Raw genomic sequence first — 26,526 nt, forward strand, 5'->3', positions numbered from 1 at the left:
ACAACCAAAGACAAGAAAAATCTTAAAAGCATCTAGAGAAAAAGGCATACTATTCAAAGGAATAATAGAATGTTCTCAATAGAGGTCAGGAAAACAGTTAAATATTTTTTTGTAAAATACTAAAATTGCCACCAAACTTGAAATTCCATACACAACCAAGTATAATTTTATAAAAAATGTGAATTAAAGATATATTTTTTAAATTTTTTAAAGATATATTTAAACAAACAAAAAGAACAAAATTCATTTCCATTAGACCCACAGTATCACAATTTTTTTTAAATTAATGGTTATTTATTTATTTATTTATTTATTTATTTATTTATTTATTTACGATAGTCACACAGAGAGAGAGAGAGAGGCAGAGACACAGGCAGAGGAGAAGCAGGCTCCATGCACCAGGAGCCTGACGTGGGATTCGATCCTGGGTCTCCAGGATCGCCCCCTGGGCCAAAGGCAGGCGCCAAACTGCTGCGCCACCCAGGGATCCCCAACAATTTTTTTTAAGAGGAAATGATCTCTGAAGAAAGCAAGGAGACAAAAATTCAGGAAGATATAAAGAGAATCTGATGATATGATATTAAATATACATAAAATTACATCACTTAGGTTATAAAATTTGTGTAACATCAAAATCTATGGCAACACTAACAAAAGTATGGGAGAGAGTTAATGGAGTTAAAGTATTCTCAGGCCATTGACGTGGCAAAAGTGGCAAAAGTACTAATTTAATATGACTCTAGTGAACCATATATTTTCTTATAATGTCTTGACTACTACAAGAAGAAAAAAATAATACATAATTAGCAAAATAATAAAAGGAAATTCCAAAACTAAAAATAATCAATGCAGAAGAAGGACTAAAAGAACAAGTAGAAAATATTTTAAAGCAAATACTAAAATGAGACAAAAATCTAAACATATCGACAGTTATTTTTATTTTTTATTTTTTTATTGGATTCAATCTGCCAACATACAGCTTAACACCCAGTGCTCATCCCGCCAAGTGCCTCCCTCAGTGCCCATCACCCAATCACCCCAATCCCCTGTCCACCTCCCCTTCCACTACCCCTTGTTCACTTCCCAGAGTTAGGTGTCTCTCATGTTTTGTCACCGTCACTGATATTTTCACTCATTTTCCCTCCTTTCCCTTTATTCCCTTTCACTAATTTTTATATTCCCCAAATGAATGAGACCATATAATTTTTAGTTATTTTTAATTTAATATTCTGTACTCTAGTTTAAAAACTGGAGTATATATACTTTAAATATATATAATCAATGAATGATTGAAAGTAATAGAATGGAAAAGTGTATATTATGCTAATAGAAATATAGCTGATAAAAATATTAAAGTGAGAAAAAGTATAAGAAAAGAAGTTACTAAAGATAAAAAAGATTTCAAGGGATAAAGAGTCATAAAGCAACAAATTGTAGCAATTCTAAATTTGTTTTCAACTAATATAGCCCCAAAATATATATAGCAAAAATGACAGAAATAATGGACAAATACACCATAATAAAGATTTTAAATAATTTGTAAGTCTAAATAATTTTTCAAGGAAAAATAAAAACATGTTCCCTGAATACAGTGGACTCCATCTAAAAATACGTGGAATATTAATTATGTTTATATTATATATGATATAAAAAATTTCCAAATGTTTAGAAATTAAACTATACACCTCTAAATATATGGCTAAAATTTTAAAAAATGCATTGAAAGACATATTTGAATTGAAAATGAGAAAAAATACATATTAATACCTTTGTATTACAGCTATATACATATTTGGATAGAAAATGAATATATATCAATATACAGAAGATATATGTGAATAAAATAAAAATATAATGACAGAACATGGAAGACTCCTAACTCTGGGAAACGAAATAGGGGTGGTGGAAGGGGACGAGGGCGGGGGGTGGGGGTGACTGGGTGGTGGGCACTGAGGTGGGCACTTGATGGGATGAGCATTGGATGTTATTCCGTATGTTGGTAAATTGAACACCAATAAAAAATAAATTTATTATTAAAAAATGAACATAAAAGTAAAATAATGGAAACTATAAATTAAAATAAAAAAGATTAGCTTCTTTCTCTTTGTTTCTCTCTCTCTCTCTCTCTCTCTCTCTCTCTCAAACACTACACACACACACACACACACAGGTATTCCATTTTTAATTTAAAACCTCACAAAGAAATTTCCAAGGCCAGGTGGCATCACAAGTAATTTCTTCCAAAGATTTAATTAAGAAAATATAACCACACCTTCATAAAATAGTCCAGATACAAAGAAGACAGATGTAAAAATACTAAACAAAATATTAGCCTACTGAATCAAGCAACTAACCAAGTCCAATTTATAAAGTAGAAATATGATACTGTGATCTCAATACATCATCAAATGTATTTGATAAATTTCAAAATGCACTCATTAAAAAAGTGAAAGCAAAAGTCTTAGTCAATGAGGAATGAAAGAAAACTGGCTTATTCTGATAGATGGTATCCTTCAGATATCAATTTCATATCTCACAATGAAACGTCAAAAGCCATCATCGTGATGAGCGTAAAAAACAAGGAGAGTAACTATCACTACTATTTAGCATTGTAAAGGAAAACTTAAGCAAGGAAAAAAAGATTAAGGCTTAGAAAAGAATAAAAATCATTATTTGCAGATCATGATTATGTACATAGAACATCTCAAGTTAAATTACCAACCAACCACTAGTAATTCATCTAAGTATTGTCACAAATACAAACCCAAGGCACAAAAAAAATAAATTGCATTCTTCATACCAGCAAAAACTATATTATACATGTTATACTAAGTATCAAAAATATTAATTACCTAGGAATGAATCTAATGAAGGAGCTATAAAACCTCCATCTGGAAAGTGCAAATTATGAAAAATTATTGAATAAATGAGGATTTAAATAAATGAAGGAATTATATCTCATTGATTGATCAAGAAATTCAGCACAGTAAGTATAGCAATTCTCTCAAATAGATTCAAACGTATTCTGATCAAGATCTCAGGGGCATCTGGGTGGCTCAGTTGGCTAAGCATCCAATTGTTGGTTTGGCTCAGGTCATGATCTCATGGGGTGAGATCCCCCTCAGGTCAGGCTTCCTGCTCAGCGGGGAGTCTGCTTGAGGGAGGATTCTCTTCCTCTGCCCCTCCTCCTGCTAGCTCTCTCTCTCTCTTTCTTGCTCTCTCAAATGAATAAATCTTAAAAAAAAAAAAATCTCATCATGCTACTATGAACATTGATTAGTTTGATTTCAATCACCTCAAAATAGAAGAATGGCCAAGAAAAATCTCAAAGATGGACTTATGACCAAAGACTGATACAAATATTCACAATAATTATACAGCAATTAAGACAGAGTAATACTCCTGCAATGATGCATAAATAAACCAATGGAACAGAAAAGAGTACAGAAATAGATCCACTTATATAGTCTATTGTGCACTGCTCTAGAGCAAGTGTAGCCTTTAAGTAAATTGTGGGGAGTCTCTTAGTATTCATATAAAAAAAACTGGATCCCTACATTATATTAAAAAAAGCATTTCCAGCTGAATTACTGATTTTATAATTTTTATTAAAGTTATGTAGTAAATGTCCTCATGATTCTGCTTTGGGAAATATTTCTTAGTACATTAAAACTAAAAATTTATTTCACTTGAAAGATGACATTATCACAGCTGAAAAAGCAAGCCACTGAGTTGAAGAAGATATTTGTTATGAATTTATATGACAGGTGACTCCTGACTTAGGGTATGTAAACAAAATAGAAAGAAATCCTGCTGCAAATCAATAATAAACAGACAATCCAATGCAAGAATAGACATAGGAATCAAACAGATATTTGACAAAATTGCATATTCATATAGCTAATAAGAAAAATATGTCCAATAACATCAGTCCTCTGAATAAGGAAATTAAAAACATGATGAAATATTAACATGCACACCAATCAAAATTGCTCAAGTTAAAAAACAATAACAGACTGCTAGAAAGATGAATTTGTGCAAATACTTTCAAAATTAAAAAGCTTAATGTATGTAAACATTATGACCCAGCAATTCTGCTATTTCTTTATCCATGTCTTTCCCAAAAGAGAAAAATGTTCATAGAAACAGCAATTCTAACCTGGAAACATTAACTATAGAAAAAAGGACAAATTTTAGTATATTCATAAAATGGACTACTATACACTATGCTATACAATATGGTAGCCATTAGCCATATGTGCCTACTTAAATTTAAGCCAATTAAAACTAAATAAAAATTAAAGTTCAGTGCCTCATTCACACTTAACTGCATTTCAAATATCAACATGCGCATGTGGCTAGAGACAACCATTTTGGACAGCAAATATATAAAACATTTCATTATTTTAGAGAATATGATTGGACAGCACTGCTACTATAGGGCAATGAAAATGAATTTCTTTTAAATGCAATAATAATGACTCCTATAAGCACACTGTTGAGCAACACAACACAGACACAAATGACTACAGGCCATAATCTCCTAATACATAAAGTACAAACAGTACAAATTTCCAGAACAAATTACCACTTCTATTCAGCAGAGAAGTCAGGATAGTGGTAATCTTAAGGGATGAAGGGCTTGGTGACAAGAAAGGAGTTTGTGGAAGGACTTTGGGAATACTTGTAATGACTGATTTTTTTTTTTTGAACTAGACTGTGGTTATGTTGGTGTCTTCACTTTATAAAAATCCATCATACTGTACACTAGTGAGATGCACACTCTTCTGAATATATATTATACTTCAGTAAATTGTCTAGAAAGATGATTTCCCTGACTCCCCATTTATTATCTATTAGGCATCCAACAAGTTTGTCCTTTTGCTCTGTTGTCTTCTCCCATTTTTGCTAGTTGTGTAATTTCTACTTCATCAAAGCGTATCACATTGCATTCTGCTTTGTCACCTTTAGGCTCAGCATATTTGTCTTAGTTCTAGCATAAAATTAATTATATTTAGAAAATAGAATAGTTAAATATAAGTAGTTAAATCAGTTTCATTTAGCTTATCCAATGCTCACCAACAGACCTTTTATCAAAAATTTCCCTATCTTATTCTGGCTAGTTACAACCTGTTTTGCTGTCAGTTCTTAAGAAGTATCTCATAACAGCATCTCCTGGGTTCTGTTACATCAAGACTATTTATAATTGTGGGGCAGTTTGTTGATACAATCATTAGCTCACATTTTCTTCCTCAGAAATCTTTTAAGTGCCTCTCTAGTTTTCCAGAGGAATGTTGCTGTTCAGAAATCTGGTGCCAAGCTTTTGCTTTCCTCTTTTTTTAGATGACAAAAAGACAATTTCTTCACCTTTAAATATAACAATTTGACTATTACATATCTGACTGTTGATTGCTTTGGGTCAATTTCTTTAGATGCTCGATGTGCCATTGCAATATGTAAATACAAATCAATCATACTTCAGTATTTATTCATTATTTATTATTATTGCTTATTATTTCAGTGTTTATTAAATATTATTTCAGTAAAGTTTTACTCAAAATTTAGATATTTGTAGTGGGAATGTTTTGGTTTTGTTCTTTGGGGACTTCAATTATGTTTATGTTGGATCTTCACTTATCTTCTTTTTTTGTCCCTTTTCTCTAATACTTTTTTCTCATTTTTATTCTATATTCTCTATTTCTCCATCCCTCTCTGTTTCTCTTACTTTTATGCCCCACACTTGGTTTTTATGTTGTCTTTTCTTCTCTGTTTGCTTTATAATTTAGTTTTCATTTCTGAATTTTTTCCTTTTAATTTCTTTCCTGAGTTTTGTTAGTTTACATTCCATAGCCTCTTTCATCTAGCTATTTTTCTCATGTTGTGGCCATAATTATTTAACCTTTTTTAGCTTAAACTTACATATAGCTATATTTGTATTTTTATCTGGTTCATGGTGACAATTTTCTATTGAGTCTTCAATGTGTGTAATAAAGTAATGCTCAAGAACTTTCATTTCTTTTACTATAGTAATTTTGTATGTAGGCATAACCTTTTCCTTTCCCATTTACTCATATTTTAATGACATGAACTTTCTTAAATTAGAGGTAAGTTATGAGAATGGAACATAAGCCAGGATTTCCATGCTTCAAAACTGAAGTTAACTCCTCTGTTGATAGAACCCATGTGTGGTTCTATCTCCTATGCCTCTCCAATTCGGGTGTGCTTTTTTTTTCTTTTTTTTTCTTTTTTCTTTTTTTTTCTTTTTCTGGTGTGCTTTAAAAGAACTTCAGCAAGCTATGGGCTTCTGAGATCTCTTTACTTTCTTGCTTTTCATGGTTATGTATTCAATTATAAGATGTATATTTTGCTGGCACTTTTTGAGATCTGCCATGTCTTGACCTCCTGGGCATTTTCCAAGTCTTTTCTCTCATTTTTTCTGGAGGGAGTCTACCCTGACTTATACACCTATGTTTGTTCCCAAAACTTCCATTATAAGGTGGGGCCCCCACCTTCTGAGCGGAAATATATGCTGGCAACACAGGAGATCTGCCAATCCTGAAATCCTTTCCATATTTCATTTCAGTCTTTGTAATATCTTTGTGATAGCTAGCTTCCAGTTCTGCTTCAATTTTGTGAACATTTACATGCAATTTCAACTTTGTGATTTTTAAATCTATTTCATAATTACATGGAAACTATAACATACATGCACACATGCACATGTGTTTTCCTTTTCTTATTTATTTTATTTATTTTCCTATTGTTCTGTATAGTTACTAGAAGTGAGAAAACTCAGAACTAAACTTCTGGAATATTACTATCTGTCTCACCTCACTGCTGGAAATATTTATTTGGGTGTTTTACATGAACTTTACATACGGCATGTTTAACATTGTACTGATTATCTTTGACCTAAGCATTCTCTTCTTGAATTTCTTATCTCAGTTAATGAACTGTCAGGCATTTAGTTCCCTAGACTGGAAACCTGCACATAATCCTAACTCTTTTTATATTCTGTATGAGGAACATCAAAGTAATAATCTTGCCCTTATATCCAAACTAAATGTTTCTCAAATATATTCTATCACCTCTATCCCTAAATACCACTATTAAGTTCAAAGTGGAATCCTAAATATCTACCTTTTTTTTCTGGTTTTCCCCCCAGCTTCATCTTTTACAGTATCTTCAAAGTACTCTATCTAACATGCATAGCTGGTCACTTTTAATTCTTTTTTTTTTAAGATTTTATTTATTCATGAGAGACAGAGACAGAGAGAGAGAGAGAGAGGCAGAGACACAGGCAGAGACACAGGCAGAGGGAGAAGCAGGCTCCGTGCAGGGAGCCCAATGTGGGACTTGATCCTGGGACTCCAGGATCACGCCCTGGACCGAAGGCAGGCGCCAAACCTCTGAGCCACCCAGGGATCCCCCCACTTTTAATTCTGAGGTTTATTGTTTTCAACGGCCTCCAGGTGCACACATTATAAAATCATTCAGGTTAATATAGCAAAGAAATCTTGCCATGATCAGGCTCTAATGGAATCCAAATCTTCCTGTCCCTTTTACTATCATGCTACTCTGGTCATAACAAACTCCTTGCCAAGATATTTCACACATTTTGGCCTCTACTTTTACTGCTCAGTTTTCCTGTTAAGAATGTTTCCCTAACCTGCTTGTATTATGACAAATCACTTATCTTCATAACTCAGTTCAAGAACCATGCCTTCTATAAGCATTTCCAAATCATCCTATCTAGATAAAAATTACCATTTCTTCCACCTTTTCCTGGGTCAATGTCCAAGTTTTAACTAAGGCACTTCTAAGTATCCACTCTACTTCTTATGTGTTTTTCTCACCCTTTTATACTCCAAGCAACTTGAAGACAAGATACATATCTTATTGGTCCCTGTAATTTTAGTCCAGACACAGATGAATGAATAAAAAAAGCTGCTTCATTGTAGTGATATGTGCAACTTTTGCTCCCATATGAATTGCAAATTAATTGAAAGCATAAACTACATGTTCCCAAGTTCTCAGAATTGTTTTTGCATATATATATATATATATATATATATATATATATATATATATATATTCATGTTTTCCACTCTGCTTTCCTAGGGGACAAATTACTTCTCACAACTTAAAGTTTTATGTCAGCCTCCTGAAAAACAATAAAAAATAATAACCAACTATTTTGCTACTACGAAAAAAGAAATATTAAATATATTTCACATATTCAGAAAGAACAAATAAATAGCAAATGTTGCCTTAATTTAGAGTAAACTTGTGTACTGATTTTCTAATAGTTTTTAAGTTTTCATGTTCCTTCATTAGTGACACATGTTTTTTCATAGTCAAATTGGTTAGTATACAAGCAAATATTCTATAAATATCTGTAACTAATGAATCAACATGATAATCACATTTGTGTTATAATTAAGAATTTTCCTATATTTATGAATTATCCAGGTGTATTAAATTAAAAATTTAGTTTTAAAGTTAAGCTAAATGTGATATCTATATGTTTTATGTAAATAAATTAAATGAGAGCAAATTAAACATATAGATGAATTTTGACAACGTAACAATTTTCCTGTATATGAAGGTACCATATTGTAAGTTAAATTTAATTAAAACTAAATGTGATAATTACAGACTTTAAGCAAATAAAATTAGTTAAATCATAGAAATAAACAAATATATGAATTTTAACAATACAACAATTTCCCATCTTACAGTTGCTACCTTGAAACGAAAGAGTAAATCATTTATAGCAATATTCTAAAATCTTCCTTAAATTGACTTTCTCATATATTAAATGAACAACGATTTTGAATAATATATACATACCGAAGGATGGTCAGGGTGCTTGGTATCCGAGAAAAAATAGAAAATAAAATCGTAGAGAAGATAAAAGCAACAAACAAAGGTAATTTATAGCACTTTGTATCACATGTCCCAGGTCTTGCATCAATAAAATCACCTTGATCATCTGAGGTTGTTAATCCTTCTTGAATGCAAGAACAATTGTAGTATGCCTACGAAAATGAAGATAAAACAATCTTGTAGAAATATAAAGCAAAAACTCATTATTGTAAAATAAAACAAAATCAGCAACTGCAGGGACACTAGCTAACTTTATTAGTGAATATTCTTACATTAAATCTGCCATTCATTATTTAGAAATAAAATATTAATGATAAACCCTAAGTTTTTTATGTAACAAAATATGTTTATGTGTAACTAGAGTGACTTAGGATAAATTCTATTAATTAAAAAAATTACACCAAAAATATTTACATTCAATTGCACAAATAATTGTTAGAGAGTGGAATAAATTGAGGACAATTAAGATAATGAATAAAGTGGATTTTTAGCTGGGATTGGAAAAATGGACAGTTACCCAACTGTAGAAGGTGTTAGAATCATGAGATGATGACAGGGCTGTTATCTATTAGGCAGAGTAGGCACAATGCATAGGCCTCATAATACTTTAAGGGCCCCTAAAATGTTTTAGTTTTAGTGTCTCCTAAAATTAAAGGAAAAATGAATATGATAATAATTAATCCAGCTGGATCAACTTGTTTTCATAACAAAGAAGTTCTATACTAATTTTTTTTTAAGTGAGGAAAAGGGCTTACAACGGCAAAGAATCTAAAGCCAATTATAGTCACAATGCAGCTCCAAATGAAAATTTTGGGTTGTCCTTGTAGGGTTGATAAATCAAAGAAGATGAATAAGTAATATTTTCTAAGAAGAACTAAACAGAGTTTAGAGATATAGAGACCAGTTAGCAACTTATTAATCTACTGAAACTATTCTAACTTAAAAAATAATAATAAACTCGACAGAAATATGGTACTAGGTTACTAGTTAAAGGATAAGAAGAAATGGAGATGACTTGAATTTGAATGATTCATAAAATCGTGATCCAAAAATCATGTCTACTTCTTTGAGGTAGTTGTTATGTGATTACTAGATCTATTAAATAACAAATGGAAATATTCAAACATCCAAATTGCACTTAATTCACTCCACCATAGTCTTTTTAGTATCTGTGTGCCAAACAGCATTCTAAGTGCTAGGAAAACACAGTAAGCAATACAACAGAAACCCCTGCCATCATGTCGATAATGCAGATGAAACAGGTAATTTAAAAAAAAAACACTTTATAATGAAACACATGGTGACAAATACTTTGGGAAGAAAATTAATGAAAAATAGAGGGATTATAGAAGTAACTTTAGCATGATCTGGGAATGCCTCATGGATACAGTGATATTTGAGCAGAGATTAGAAGAAGGCAAGGAAGTGAGCCATGTGGTTATCTAAAAGAAATATATTCCAGGTAGGAAAAAAAAAACACAGAAATTGAAAAGCCATGGGATTAGAGCTTGCTTGATAAGCTCAAAGAAAAGCAAGGAGACAAATGGCTGGAGCCGAGTAAACATGAAAGAAACTAAGAAAAAATAAAATCAGAATAAAAGGGGAAAGGCAAATTATACAGAAACAGGTAAGTAACTGCAAGAACAATGTAAGAACTTTGGTTTTTATTCTTAATAATGTAAAAACTTTGGAGAGATAAATGTATAAACGATATGTTTTAAAAGATCACTCTGATAGCTATATTGGACTATGAAGGGAAGAGTGAATGCTGAGGAAACAGTTAAAAAGCTACTGAAATAAATTGCAAGACAATGGTGATTGTGGCCACAGTGATAGCAGAAAATGTTACAAAGCTGGTCAGATCCAGCATTTATTTTGAGAGTAGATTTGAAAGGATTTGCTGAATGGTCTTAGGGTAAGAATGGGGACCCAAGGGGACAGTCATATGGAGGAGGGCTCCCTGAGAGGAATTAAGACCTTCAGTTAAGAGATGAAGTCAATCCATGGCTCAGACAGGAAACTAAGAAAATAAGCACAACAACCTCACTTTTCTCCCCATTTTTCTGATTTTCTACTAGGATTTCTTATTATCTTAATCCATCCAGAAGCTAAGGAAGCTCTCATCCCCTTGTTCAGTCTCCTTGAACAATGAGGACTGTAGAGAACAGTGCCAAGTGGACCTGGAGGTCAGACAAAAGATAAATGCACAATAAATGGTTGCAGACAATAGAAACTAGGCTGACCAAGGGGGAAATGAAAATATGAAAAAGGTTTAGTGAGCAAATGGTAGAATTAAAAAATATAAGGCCCAGGAAGGGTTGAAGGACAATGGAGTTATACTCCGTAACATAATCAAAATGCCAAAAATTACCTTAATATGAAATAGTAAAATATATTCAATTCAAATAATAAAAAAGGAAGAAGGTAGATCTAACTCCACTATATCAATAAGTACAATAAATTTATATAGCTAAAAACTCCAATTAAGAGATTAGCAGATAGGCACCTAGGTGGCTCAGTTGGTTAAGCGTCCAACTCTTGATTTCACAAGAAATTGAAATTGGTGGCTCAGGTTATGGTCTCAGGGTCATGAGATGGAAAACCTTGTCAGATTCCTCACTCAGTGGGGAGGCTGCTTGAGATTTTCTCCCCCTCTTCCCGTGCCCCTTCCCCCCTTGCACATGCTCTCTTTCACAAGAAATTGAATTGAATTCTTTTGTCTCTCTCAATAAATAAGTACGTCTGTTTAAAATGAGAGACCAATAGAATTGAAGAAAAAGCAAAACCATATTACATGCTGGCTACAAGAAACACTTCAAATGTTAGTCACAAATAGTTGGAACATAAAATGATAGAAATAAGATAACACATGGAAACAGTCAGCAAGAGAAAGCTAAAGTGACTATTTAAAGTATAGATGTTGGGGATCCCTGGGTAGCTCAGTGGTTTAGCGCCTGCCTTTGGCCCAGGGCACAATCCTGGAGTCCCAGGATCAAGTCCCACGTCGGGCTCCCAGCATGGAGCCTGCTTCTCCCTCTGCCTGTGTCTCTGCCTCTCTCTCTCTCTCTCTCTATCATGAATAAATAAATAAAATCTTTTAAAAAAAATTAAAAAAAAGTATAGATGTTAAGACACAACTATTAGCACAGATGGAAAAAGACACTTTATAAAGATAAAAGGAACTCAGCAATAAGATATGACAATTATCAATGTGTATACACATAACGGCCTAAAAATACATGAAGCTGAAATGAAGAGAAATAAACAACTGTAAAATTTTATTGGGAGATAAAATAATTGGCTTATGATTAAGAAAAAACACAAGTAAGACTCCTAGATGATCCACATATTGCACCTAAAAGCAAGAACTTTAAAATAGTGATGATTAATAATTTCCAAGAAATAGAAGGGAAAAGGGACAAAATATTTTAAATGATGTGGAATTTCACCATGGGTTTGGATCCTACAAAAATATAAATGTTAGAACTTAAAAACACGTAGAATAGACAGTGGAAAAGCCTCTTTGTAGTCGTTGTGAGGCAGAAGTCTAAGATGCCACCTAAGATTCCCACTCTCTCTTCCATAAGCCTGTATGATTCTGAGGACTATGAAATGATGAAGTTTTCTCCCCTTACTAAATTATGTTATATCCAGGTGACTTTACGAAAGAGAAGCTAAGAGGACACTTGGGTTGCTCAGTGGTTGAGCAATGGACTTTGGCTCAGGGTGTGATCCTGGAGTCCCAGGATCGAGTCCCGCATCTGGCTCCTTGTGGGGAACCTACTTCTCTTTCTGCCTATGTCTCTGCCTCTCTGTGTCTCTCATGAATAAATAAAATCTTAAAAAAAAAAAAAGAAAGAGAAGCTAAATGTCACCTAACTAGGTGAGCCTTAAAAGGTATTTCATTTTTTTCTGAAATTAGAGATTCAAAGCATGTGGCCTACTAGTGATTATCTGCTACCAGCCTTGAAGACGGAGGGAGCCCTGCAGTAAAGAATGGGAGTGGCCTTTAAGAGCTAAAATTGGTCCTCGGCTGACAGGTAGGTTCCTTGCTAGGAAACACAGATCTCATTTTTTTACAGTCCAAAGCAACTGAATGGCCAAATAACCCCAATGAACTTGGAAGATTCTTCCCCAGAGCCTCCAGAAAAGAGCACAATTCAGCCAACACCCTGATTTCAGCATGTGACACTCAACAGAGGACCCAGTCATGGTGTCTGGGCTCATGACCTTAGAACTGTGAAATACATAAAATTATTTAAAGACACTAATCCTGTGGTAATTTGTTAGGTAGCAATAGTAAACTAATATGTGGTTACCCACCCCCCTTTAAAAAGAGGAGAGTAAATTAGAAACAACAGCTGAGAATTTTCAAATAGATACACAAAAATCTACAGACTAAAGATGTCCTGTGAAAACCAAGAAAAATAAATGTAATGAAAATCCAATCTAGGCCTATCAAAGTAAAACTGCTGAAAACCAAGAACAAAGAGAAAAATCTTAAGAGCCACCAAGCAGTAAGAGATGTAAGACAGGGATCCCTGGGTGGCGCAGCGGTTTAGCGCCTGCCTTTGGCCCAGGGCGCGATCCTGGAGACCCGGGATCGAATCCCACGTCGGGCTCCCGGTGCATGGAGCCTGCTTCTCTCTCTGCCTCTCTCTCTCTCTGTGACTATCATAAATAAATAAAAATTAAAAAAAAATTAAAAAAAAGAGAGATGTAAGACAATCAAATGGTGTCTTTTACATGCCAGGGTGGCAGGGTTGAGGGTGGATAGGTCACTGCCAATATAGAATTCCAGGCCCACTGACATAGTTTTTTCCAAAAATGAAGGTGAAATATGGTTCTTCAGGAAAAAAGAAAATAATGTAATATGAAAACATAGAAATGCAAGGAAATGAAGAAATCTAAGTGTGTATTGCCTTTAAAAAACAATAATAGTACATGTCATTTAAAATACATGAAGAAATACAATATATGGTAAAAATAACACAAAGGTGAGGAGTACATGAAATTAAAATATTTTAAGGATGTGTCAATGGAAGGAGACCTTGAAGCCTGGCTTCTTACAATCCTTAATGTGTTATGTGAGATTAATATCCCCCTCCACAGATAATTAGAGTGAGTCTCCTGTTGTAATAGGGCAACCTCTGGAAAAAGCACCATGATCCTATGATTTTATATGAAGTCTCTATCAGCTGGAAAAGGATTAGTCTCAATGACAAAATCACGAAGAAAAGCCCAAGATTTTTTTGTTATCTATATTAAGGAAATTGGAAGATCTCTGGTAGCACAGATAGGAAAAATGCACGTGGGTCTCAATGAGGCAAAACTCCCCAGGAATATTATCAATATGAAGAACAGATAGCAATTTTCAGCTTTCGAAAAGCTCTAATTTTCTATAGAATCTAATTTTTTTCTAATTTTCTATAGAAACTAAGAGTAGAGAGTTTCTAAGAGTAGAAACTTAGAAATCGTCAGAGATACAATATTTTCTACCACTCAAACTTTCACATTAAGTATAATTGAAGAGCATCCAATTCGGATCCCTTTGACTCTGATGTTTTAAATATAAACATTTAATCAGAATTATTTCAGAGCAAAAAAAAAAAAATCTTTTAACTAGGCTCTACCTTCAGGGTGAAGCTCAACACAGGGCATGAACTCACAGTCCTGAGATAGAGACCTGAGCTTGATTAAGAGTAGGACTGTTAACCTACTGAGCCACCCAGCTGCCTTTAATCAGAATTGTTTCCAAATTGACATATTTTCATTGAAAAAAAATATTTTGGTGCCACTTAAAAGGAAGAATCTAGGAGTGCTAGGGTGGCTCAGTCGGTTAAGTGTCTGCCTTCTGTTCAGCTCATGATCCCAGGATCCTGGGATGGAACCCAGTGTTGGAGCCCTCTGTCGGATTCACTGCTCAGGAGAGATTCTGCTTCTCCCTCTCCCTCTACTATTCCCTTCCCCCTGATTGGGCTCTCTGGCTCTCTCTATCAAATAAATAAAATCCTTAAAATTAAAAAAAAAAGGAAGACGCTGAAGTTATACTGCTTTATTTAGCCAAAAGCAGATTAAGACATAAGAAAATTAACATGAAGTCAAATAAGAGTAGTCAACTGTATATGACAAAACAAGAAAATTTGTCTGGAGGTTGGTAAAAGGGAAATAAAGAATTCTGAAGGTTATGGCCAACATATGAGCAAATATGGAAATTTTAAACTGAGTCCTGATAGATACAAACGACAAAAGACAAAGAGGGGTAAGTCATTCAATTGTAAGTCATTTGTATTGCTGTTTTCTACGTGTAGTGTCATGTCACCTGCACATTGTGAAAATTTTACTTCCTCCTTACCAATGTGGGTGACTTTTATTTCTTTTTCTTGTCTGATTGCTGTGGCTGAAACTTCCAGTACTATGCTGAATACAAGTGGTGGAAGTGGATATCTTTGTCTTGTTCTTGATCTTAGGGGGAAAACTTTCAGTTTTTCCCCTTTGAATATGATGCTAGCTGTGGGTTTTTCATATATGGCCTTTATTATGTTGAGCTATGTTCACTTTAAATCTACTTTGTTGAGGGTTTTTTTTTTATCATGAATGGACATTGTACTCTGTCAAATGTTTTTCTCCATCTATTGAGATGATCATATGGTTTTTAACCTTTCTCTTATTGATGTGATGTATCACATTGAAGTGTGAATACTGAATCACCTTTGCAACCCAGCAATAAATCCCAGCTGATTGTAGTGAATGACTTTTGTAATGTTTTGTTGTGTTTGATTTACCAATATTTTGTTCAGGATTTTTGCCTCTGTGTTCATCAGAGATAATAGCCTATTGGACTGACTCACTCTCTGTCTCTCTCTTTCTCTCCCTCAGTAGTATTTTTATCTGGTTTTGGTATCAGGGTAATATTGTCCACATAGAACAAATCTGGAAGATTTCCTTCCTCTTGTTTTTCAGAAAAGTTTGCGAAGAATGGGCATTCACCCTTCTGTAAATTAGTAGAATTCACTGATGGAGTCATCTGGTCCTGGTCTTTTGTTTCTTGGAAGTTTCTTTTTTTTTCCTAGTTTTTATTTAAGTTGCAGTTAGTTAACATACAGTGTAATATTTGTTTCAGGTGTAGAATTTAGTGATTCAACACTTACATACAATGCCTAGTGCTGATTACAAGTGCCTTTCTTATCCCCATCACCTACCCAACCCATCCCCCTGCCCACCTCTCCTCTGGTAACCATCAGTTTGTTCTCCATATAATTACTGATTCGATTGTATTACCAGTAATTGGTCTGTTCTAACTTTGTATTTTTTCCTGGCAAGGTTTTGAGAGGTGATATGTTTCTATGAATTTATCCATTTCTTCTAGGTTATCCAATTTGTTGGCCTATGATTTTTATAATATTCTCTTATAACCCTTTGTGGTGTAAAATTTCTTACAATTTCTATGATGTTAGTTGTTATTTCTTTTGTTTCATTTCTGATTTTATTTATTTTATTTCATTTCTTTTTTTTGATGACTCTGGATAAAGGTTTATCAATTTTCTTGATCTTTTCAAAAAAACCAGTTTCATTGATCTGTTCTATGGTTTCTTTAGTCTCTATTTTATTTATTTCTAATCTTTATTATTTCCTTTCTTCTACTGACTTTGGGTTTTATTCTTTTTCTAGCTCCTTTAGGTGTAAGGTTAGGTTGTTTACTTGGGATTTTTCTTGCTCCTTGAAGTAGGCCTGTGTTGCTATGATCTTCCCTCTTACAACAGTTTTTACTGCATACCAAAGATTTTGGGCCATTGTGTTTTCATTTTCATTTGCCTCCATGTAATTTTTTATTTCCTCTTTGATTTCTTGGTTGACTCATTCATTGTTCAGTAGCATATTATTTAATCATCATGTATGTGTATTCTTTCCAGATTTTTTCTTGTAATTGATTTCTAGTTTTACACTGTTGTGGTCAGAAAAGATGCATGGTATGACTTAGGTCTTTTTGAATTTGTCGAGATTGTTTTGTGGCCTAATACATGTTCTATTCTAGAGAATGTTCCAGGTTGAAAAGAATGTATATTCTGCTGTTTTATAATGGAATGTTCTGAATATATCTGTTAGGTCTATCTGTTCCAATGTGTCATTTTAGCCCGTGTCCTTTGTTAATTTTTTGTCAGGTCTATCCATTGATTTAAGTGGATGTTAAAGCCCCCTAATATTATTGTATTACTATTGATTTCTGCTTTTATGTCTGTTAATAGTTGCTTTATGTATTTGGGTTCTCACACGTTGAATGCATAAATATTCACAATTTTTTATGTTCTTGTTGGATTGTTTTATCATTATGTAGTGTCCTTCTTTGTTCCTTGCTATAGTCTTAAAGTATATTTTAAAGTACATTTTTTTCTGATATAAAGTCTTCCTACCCTAGCTTTCGCTTTCTTTTTGCTCCAATAGCATGACAAATGTTTTCCTATCTCTTCACTTTCAATCTGCTTGTGTCTCTGAGGTGAGTCTCTTGTAGGCTACATATTGATGGGTCTTGCTTTTTTAATTCAGTCACCCTATGTCTTTCAATTGGCATTTAGTCTTCCTACAGGTAAAGCAATTGTTTTTTTTTTTAATTTTTTTGTTTTATTTATTTATGATAGGCACACAGTGAGAGAGAGAGGCAGAGACATAGGCAGAGGGAGAAGCAGGCTCCATACACCGGGAGCCCGACGTGGGATTCGATCCCGGGTCTCCAGGATCGTGCCCTGGGCCAAAGGCAGGCGCTAAACTGCTGCGCCACCCAGGGATCCCAGGTAAAGCAATTATTGATAGGTGTGCCTTTTGTTACTTACTGCCATTTTGTTAGCTTTTTTTTAAATAGTTGTTTTTGCAGTTCTCCATTCCTTTCTTCTCTTGCTCTCTTTCTTCTGTGGTTTTTTGGCTATCTTTAGTGATATCCTTGAATTCCTGTCTCTTTTTTTGCATATCTATTTTAGGTTTTTTATTTGTTTGATTAGGTTCATATATAACATCCTATATATATACTCATCAATATTAAGTTGATGGTTAAGTTTGACCAGTTCTAAAAGCACGACATTTGTTCTCCCCCATTTTATGTATATGATACCATATTTTATACCCTTTTATTGTTATAGATCTAAGTGGCATTTCACTGCTTTTGTGCTTTAATCTCCATCCTGGTTTTATTAGTGACTAATCTAATACTTTTATTATGTTTTTATTTACCAATGAGTTTTTTCCTTTCATAATTTTCTTACTTATTGAGGCATGTTTTAATGTAGAAGAATTTTTTTCCACTGCCAATTCCCATAAGCCCTTTGTATCATGGCCACATAAAAAAAATACTCTTTTCCTGTTCTTTTTTTTTTTCTTTATGAGGAAAAAAGCTTTTATAGAGAGCTAGGAGTAAAATGTAAACACCATCTACAAATTGAACGTCTTATTAGAGAGAGAGAATCATAGTGAAATAATAATTACCTTGTGATAATTAAATGTTTTGGATTGTGTACAGCCTGCAAAGCAAGGAGAAAAATATGCAATATTATCTCTTCCACAGACAGCAGAATAAAATGAAGATGAGCATTTACAATGAGAATTGCAAGGAGCTGTCAGGTTTCCCAAGTGTCCTGTTCTGTAAAAAAAAAAAAAAAAAAAAAAGAATTAATGTAATTATGCCACAGTATTATACTTATAATGTATATATCAGGATATCAATGAAATCCCTAAAAATATGATTATTGAAATAATTTCTTTTTAACAGGTTTATTAAGGACTAACTCAATATGTACAATGAACATATACAATCTGAAATTTTTTGATATATGTATACACTTGTGGAATCATCACCACTATCACCACAATCATGTTAACGAACAATCATCATCTCCAAAATTTCATTGTGCCCCTTTGTAATATCTCTGCCCCTGCTCCCAGCATCTGCTGGTTTCTGTCATTATTCATTAATATGAATTTTAAAGCATTTTATGAAATGGAATCATACAGTATATACACTTTCTGTCTGGCTTCTTTCATATAGTTATTCTTTATATGATCTTTGTATGGTGATATGTCTCCATGTCTCAGTAAATACTAAGGTGGAGGAATCATACAGTAGGTGTTCATATAACTTTTTGAGAAACTGCCACTTTTCTAATTTGGTTGTGTTATTTTATATTTCCACCAGCAGTGTATAAGGGTTTCAGTCACTTTCAACATTCCTCATCAACACTTAGTATAATGAGTCTTTTTAAATTTAGACTTTCTTACAAGGATATAGTAGTTCATATTATGGTTTTTAATATTACATTCCCTGATGAATAAAGATGTTGGCCATCTTTCCGTATGCTTGTTTCTCATCTGTATATATTTGTTTAAATGTCTGTTCAAACCTTTTGCCTGCTCTTATTATTTTCTTTTATTAAGCATTGAAATTTCTTTATATATTCTAGAAGCAAGTCCTTCATCAGATTTATGATTTTCTTTTGTTTTATATTTATGACTTTCAAATATCTTCTCACAATCTATGGCTTGTTTTTTTCATTCCCTTTAACAGAGACTTTCAAAGAACAGAAATACTTTACTTTGATGTAGACCAATTAATCAATATATTTCTTTATGGATCATGTATTTGGTACCATATTTAAGAAAACTCAGCTGAACCCAAGTTTACAAAACATTTTCCTATATTCTTGGTATTTTATATTTTATATTCAATCTACAATCCATTTTAACTCTTTTATGTGCTACATGATATAGACCAAAGTTCATATGTTAACATATAGATATCTAATTGTTCCATCATAGTTTGTTAAAATGACATATATTCTCTACTAAATTGTATCTGCATCCTGTCAAAAATCAATTATCCATTTATATATAGGCCTATTTCTGGACTTTCTATTCTTTACACTGATATATTTGTCCGTATTTACAAAAAAAATACTATTTTCCTTATTATATTAGCTAAAACTCTTGAAATCAAATTGTGTTGGCCCTCCACTTCTACTCATCAGAATTGTTTTTTTTTTTATTTTTCTAGGTCCTTTGTATATCATATGAGTTTAAGTTACTTATATAATATCTAAAAGAGAAAGCCTGTTGGGATTTTTTACTGCGATCACATTGAATACATACATCAATTTGAGGAGGATTAACTTCTTAATATATTAAGTCTTCCAACTCATGAACATGGGATATCTCTCTAAAAATTTAGGCTTTTAACTTAGCTCAGGAATATTTTTTAGTAATTGTGAATTGGACTATCATATCTGATGTTTATCATTATTTCTGCTTCTTGATACTACTACTAATGGCGTTTTTATGTATTATCAATTTCCAGTTATTGGTAGCTAGTATACAAAAACACCATAAATTCTTGTATAATGATCTTTTCTTCTACAGTATTTCTTTTTTCCTAATACTGTTAGAACTGGGCGTTTTTTTGACACTAATTTCTGCTTATTTCTAGGTTGTCTGTAGAAATACTCTGAATTCTTGCATATTGACCTTGTGTCCTACAAACTTGCTAAGCTCATTTTTTCAGTTATAGTGGGTTTTGGATTTTCCGTATAGACAATTGTGTCACCTTCAAATAAATACAATTTTACTTCCAATTTTCTTATTGGGATGACTTTCTTTTGCTTACAGTATTATAACGGTTAGAATATCCACAATAGTGTTAATATAGAAGTGCTGAAAGTAGATATTCTTATTATACTCCTGGTCATTCAATGTTTCACCATTGTCTTTGCTCAGGCTGCTGTAGCAAAACATCATAGTTTGGATTAAACAACAAACGTTTATTTCCCACCGTGTCTGTGTGAGCTCTCTTCCCAGATTGCAGACCATCACCTTCTCAGTGTATCCCCACATGGCAAATTGAGGGAAGTCTTTGGTTTATTCCCCTCTCTTATAAGGACACTAATCTCCATCATTATGGGGAGGTTGGTCTACCTTCATGACCTTATCTACACCTAATGATCTCCTTAATCCTAATCCTACCACAGTGGAGACTAAGACTTCAACATACGATTTTGGTAGGAGGGGAAACATATTCATTCCATAATAATCACTAAGTATAGAGTTAACTATATTTTTCATAGTTCCCTTCCATTCCTAGTTTCCTACTTCATCAGGAATAGATGTACTTTATCATGGGCCTTTTGGCATCTATTATGATAATGGGCTTTTTTAGTTTATTAATATGGTGGATTATACCAACTGATTTTCAAATATTAAGGCAACCTGCATTCTTTTTCTTTTTATAATTTTATTTATTTGACAGAGAGAAAGCGAGAAAGAAAGTACAAACAGGGGAAGTGGCAGGCAGAGGGAGAGGGAGGAGCAGGCTCCCCGCAGAGCAAGGAGCCCAATGCAGAACTCAATCCCAGGACCCTGGGGTCATGACCTGAGCCAAAGGCAGACACTTAAGTGACTGAGCCACCCAGGCGGCCACCTTGCATTCCTTTCATAAGTATTGCTTGATCATAATTTATTTTAATATGGGGGAGGTTTCAATTTGCCAGAATTTTAAGAGTTCTCGTATTTATGTTCATGAGAGAAATAGGTTTATAGTTCTCTTTTCTTACAATGTCTTTGTCCAGGTTTGATGTAAAGATAATGCCAGTTTCATAGAATAAGTTGGAAAGTATGTACTCCCTTTTAATTTTCTAGAAATTGTGCAAAATCAGATATTGTTTAAATATTTGGTTTAGTTCTTCAGTAAAACCATTTGGGCCTGGAACTTTCTTTGTCAGAAACTGTTTAAGTACAAATTTGATTTATTTATTAGAGACATTTTTTTTTCTAAAATGAGTTTGTGTCTTTTGAGGGATTTCCCTATTTCATGGAAGCTGTCAGATTTATGGGCATAAAATTGTTCATAATATTACCTTACTATCTCTTTAATATTGGTGGAATCTATAAAAATATCACATCAGATCTCTAACTCTTGATATCAGTTGTTTTCTCTATCTAGAGGTTGAACAATTTTATCAATCTCCTCAAAATTTGACCTGATTATAATTCTTCCATGTTTTTTTCATCTCTATTTCATTAATTTCTATTCTAATTTCTGTTGCTTCCATCCTTTTACTTACTTTGGGATCATTATACTTTGATGTTTCTAGTTTTTTAAGGTAGAAGCAAGTGTCATTGGATTGATACTTTTTTCTTTTCTAATATTAGGCAATATACATTTTCCCCTAAGTACTGTCTTAGCAACACTCTATAAGTTTTGTTACATGTATTTTCATTTTCATTCACTTCAAAATACTTTACAATTTTTCTTTTGAAAAGATTATTTGAACACAAGTTATTTAAAAGTTTGTTATTCAGTTTCCAAATATTTGGGACTTTTCCAGAAATCTTTTTTTATTCATGTAGTTCTAATTTAATTTGATCATGGTCAGAAAATTCCATTATATGATTTAGTCATTTAAATTAATTGATACTTGCTTTACAGAATATGGTTTACTTTGGGTTTCCAGTGCTTTTAAAAAGAAATGTATTCTTCTTTGACAGGTAAAATTTCTACAAATGTCAATCATGTCAAGTTGGCTGCGTTATTCAAATCTTTTGTATAATCACTGAGGTTTTTTTTTTGCCTACTTCTATTATTAAGAAAATCAAAATATCTGATCACATTCAGGAATTTCTATATTTCTACTTGCAGCTTTTGCTTCACATACTTTAAAGCTCATTCATGAGGTTCACAAACATTAAGACTTGCTTGAATTCTTAATGAATTGACCATTCTAGCATAACATAATCACCTTTTTTATTCCTAATATTATTTGCTCTCAAATCTACTTGGTATAATATCATACTCCAGCTTTCTTTAGATTTCTGTTAATGTGATACATCTTTCCCCATCCTTTTACATATAATCTACTTGTGTCTATAGTTGAAGTACATTTCTTTCATACAACATTGATAGCTGGGTCTTGCTTTCTTTAAAAAATCAAATTAGACAATCTCTGCCTTTCAATTGAAATATTGCAACATTTACATTTTATGTGATTACTATAATAGGTTTGAATCTATCCTTTCTGTTTTTCTTTTTTTTTTTATCTCTTCTTTGTTCTCTTTTTTTTTTTTTTTTTTTTGCCTAATTTGAGATTAAACAAATGTTTTTGTAAAATTCTATTTTAATTCATGTGTCAGTTTGGCTTATTAACTGTGACTGTTATTTTAGTGGTGCTTCAAAGTTTATATTATACATATTTAACTTAACACAATCTACCAATGTGTGATATAATGGCTCCTCAAGTAAATCCATATTATATATTTATCTGTTTTAAACAATTATTTTTAAAGGGATTTAAATAAGAAAAAAATACCTAGATAATTACCATTTCCTTTGGTCTTCTTTGCTTTTTGTAGTTCTTATCTGGTATCATTTTATTTCAGCCAGAAAGACTTTTAGACATTTCATGAGGTGTAAGTCTATTGTTCAAATATTATTTACATTTTTAACGTGTAAAATTATTTCTCCATTTTTTTTATTTCTCCATTTTTATAGACATTCTGATTTGGTACAAAATGTTGTTAATTTTTTTCTTTCAGTACTTCTAAAATATTTTCCTACTGTCTTCTTATCTGCATTGTTTCTGATATAAACTATACTCTTAGTCTTATCTTTGGTCATTTGTATATAAAGTATCACCCCACACACACTACTTTTAAGATTTTTTTCTTTACACTTGAGAGATTTATTATGTAGTATGGTGTAATTTTCTTCATGTTTCTTGTTCTGAGGGTTTGCTAGGTTTCCTAGGTCTGTAGGTTTACAGTTTACATGAAGTTTTTAAAATTTTTACATTTCTTCAAATATTTTTCTTTCTCCAAGGCCCCTCCTCTGGAGATTCCAACTATATATATGTGGTCAGCCACCTGAAGTTGTCCAACTTATTGATGTTTTGTTTTGTTAATTTTCTTGTCTCTGTATTTTCCATTGGATGTTTATTGTTATCAATTTCAAGTTTATTTAATCTTATGCAAATGTCTAATCTGTCATTAATCTCATACGTAGTATTTTTCTCAAACTTTATGGCTTTCATTTCTATATGCTCAATTTGGGTTTTTAAAAATAGCTTTTCTTAACTTTCTGAATATATGGAATACTTATATAATAACTGTTAACTCTGGCAATATTAGCATCTACTTGCAGCTTTTGCTTCACACATTCTAAAGCTCATTCATGAGGTTTACAAGCATTAAGACTGATCAATTGATTTAGCTTCTTATTATGAGTTCTATTTTTCTGCTTCTTACAACATTTTACTGGATATTGAACTTTGTAAGTTTCAATCTTGGATGTAGAATATTTTTTTAAAGATTTTTATTTATTTATTCATGAGAAACAGAGAGACAGAGACACAAGCAGAGGAGAAGCAGGTTCCATGCAGGGATCCCAACATGGGACTCGATCCCAGGATCAAGCCCTGGGCCAAAGGCGGTGCTAAACCGCTGAGCCACCCAGGCTGCCTGAATGTTGAATATTTTTGTATTTTCATGAGTGTTTTTAAGCTTTATTCTGTAATGCAGCTAATTTACTTGGAACACTCTAATCTTTTTTAGTTTGATAGCCATATTTGATAGGAAGGGCCAGAGTTCAGAATTAATCATTAACCACTGTTGAGACAAGATCCCTCTGTATACTTTATGTACTGTGATTTTTGAGGTTTTATAATTTGACGAGAATGGAAATTATCCCCAATCCTGTGTGAATGGTGTACACTATAATTCTAATTCTCTTGATGGATTTAGACTCAATAACTTTCTTCACACATATCCTAGTTACTACTTTGCTGAATACTTAAGGAGGTCTTCTGTATATTTGTCCTCTAGTACACAATCTTGTGAATTCTAGCTGTATTGGTCTCTCAGAACTCTCAGCTCCATTCCCTCAACTCAGAGAACCAGCCAGAATATGTTTCATTCCCATTTCCTGTGCTTTGATCTTAAAACTGTGGAAGCAGTAAGCTGGAGGAACTGTAGGCTCACCTTGAATGCTTCTCTCATGTACCACTGCCCTTCACTGACTGATTCCAATGTCTTGAAAGCCACCATTTCTATTTTTGTTGAATTTTTGGTTGTTTTGGTAGGAAAGGAAATATGTTATTCCATCTTGGCTGGAAGTGAAAGCCCAGAACAATTTCCAAATATAAATTTAGAATGAAGCCAAAGGGTCTTATTTTATATTAATAATCATTTGGAAAATTGCCTATAGTTCAAAATCATTTTAGATTATTATATTCTGATTTATAAACTATATATTTGAGCAACTTTAGGTTTACAGAATAATTGAGCATAAAGAGAGTTACCATATACCTCTTCTCCCTCTACACACAGTTTCAGCTATTATTAGTAAATTCCTTAGTGTGATATATTTTTTACTATTGATCTTATCATATCAGTTATTACATCAGTATTCCATATGCTCAAAAGGTTAAGCAGAAGATATTTCTAAAAATTCAAATCAAATATGCAATATTGCCAATAATTTTGCCTTATCCAGAATGGCATATAGATGGAATCATACAATATATAGCCTGCAAAATGGCTTCTTTCGCTTAGCAATATATTCACTTAAGCTTCCTCCACATCTTTTTGTGGCTTGATGGTTGATTTCTTTTTATCACTAATAATAGTCTATGTGTGGTATACTACAGTTTACCTATACACCTACTGAAGGGTGTGTTGACTGGTTCAAATTTTAGCCATTATGAATGAAGGTGCTGTCAACATTCACTGACAGGTTTTTGTCTGAACATAATTATTCATTTGATTAAATACCTAAAACCACAATTGCTGAATTGCATGGCAAAACTATGTTTAGCTATATAAGAAACTGCCAAAATGCCCAAGTGACTTACCATTTTATATTACTAATTGCTGCAAATGTCTTTGTTACTCCACATACTCACTAGCATTTGGTTTTGTCAGGTTTTTGGATTTCAGACATTTCAATAAATGTTCTGTGGTATCTCATTGTTGTTTTAAGTCGCTGCTCCTTGGTGGCCTATAATACTGAACATATTTTCATATGCTTATCAGTATCTATACAGCTTCCTTAGTAAGGTGTCTGTTTAGACCTTTTGGCCATTTTAATTGGGCTGTTTCTCTGTAAATTGATGACTTTTAAGAGTTCTTTAAATATTTTGGATATATACTGTACCAAATATGTATTTTTTCTCATGCTCACTTTCGCAGCATATAAACTAAAATATGTATTTTTCTCCCAATTTGGGTATTGACTTTTAATTCTATTAACAGTATCTTTTACAGAGAAAGGTTTTAACTTTAATAACATTTAACATGTCATTTTTTTCTTTCGTGCTTTTTTTTTTTTGCACCTGAAATGTTATCACAAAAGCCAAGGTTACCTAGATTTTATCCTATGTTATCTTTCCAAAGTTTTTTAGTTTTGTGTTTTATATTCAAATCTATAACCATTTTTAGTTCATTTTGATTTAATTTTAGTGAAGGCTGTAAGTCTGTTCTGTCTGTAGATTTTTTTCTTTTCTTTCTTTTGTTTTGTTTTTTTCATATGCATATTCATTTTTCTAGCACCATTTCTTGAAAAGACTATCTTGGTTGCAGTCCAAGATGGTGACACAGGTGCCTCCAGAACTCATC

General features: G+C 32.8%; 1 protein-coding gene across 1 annotated transcript in view; it reads right to left on the reverse strand.

Annotated features, from left to right (window-relative positions):
- SLCO6A1 (solute carrier organic anion transporter family member 6A1) overlaps window positions 1-26,526 on the reverse strand; it is a 101,654-nt gene that overhangs the window by 19,771 nt on the left and 55,357 nt on the right. The window contains exons 9-10 of the mRNA XM_055312801.1: window positions 18,364-18,517; window positions 8,854-9,041 (exon numbers count right to left, since the gene is read on the reverse strand). Coding sequence (XP_055168776.1) covers window positions 8,854-9,041; window positions 18,364-18,517 — 342 coding nt within the window. The remainder of the gene's footprint in view (window positions 1-8,853; window positions 9,042-18,363; window positions 18,518-26,526) is intronic.

This window comes from Nyctereutes procyonoides, unplaced genomic scaffold (genome assembly GCF_905146905.1).
Source record: "Nyctereutes procyonoides isolate TBG_1078 unplaced genomic scaffold, NYPRO_anot_genome, whole genome shotgun sequence".
NCBI lineage: Eukaryota > Metazoa > Chordata > Mammalia > Carnivora > Canidae > Nyctereutes > Nyctereutes procyonoides.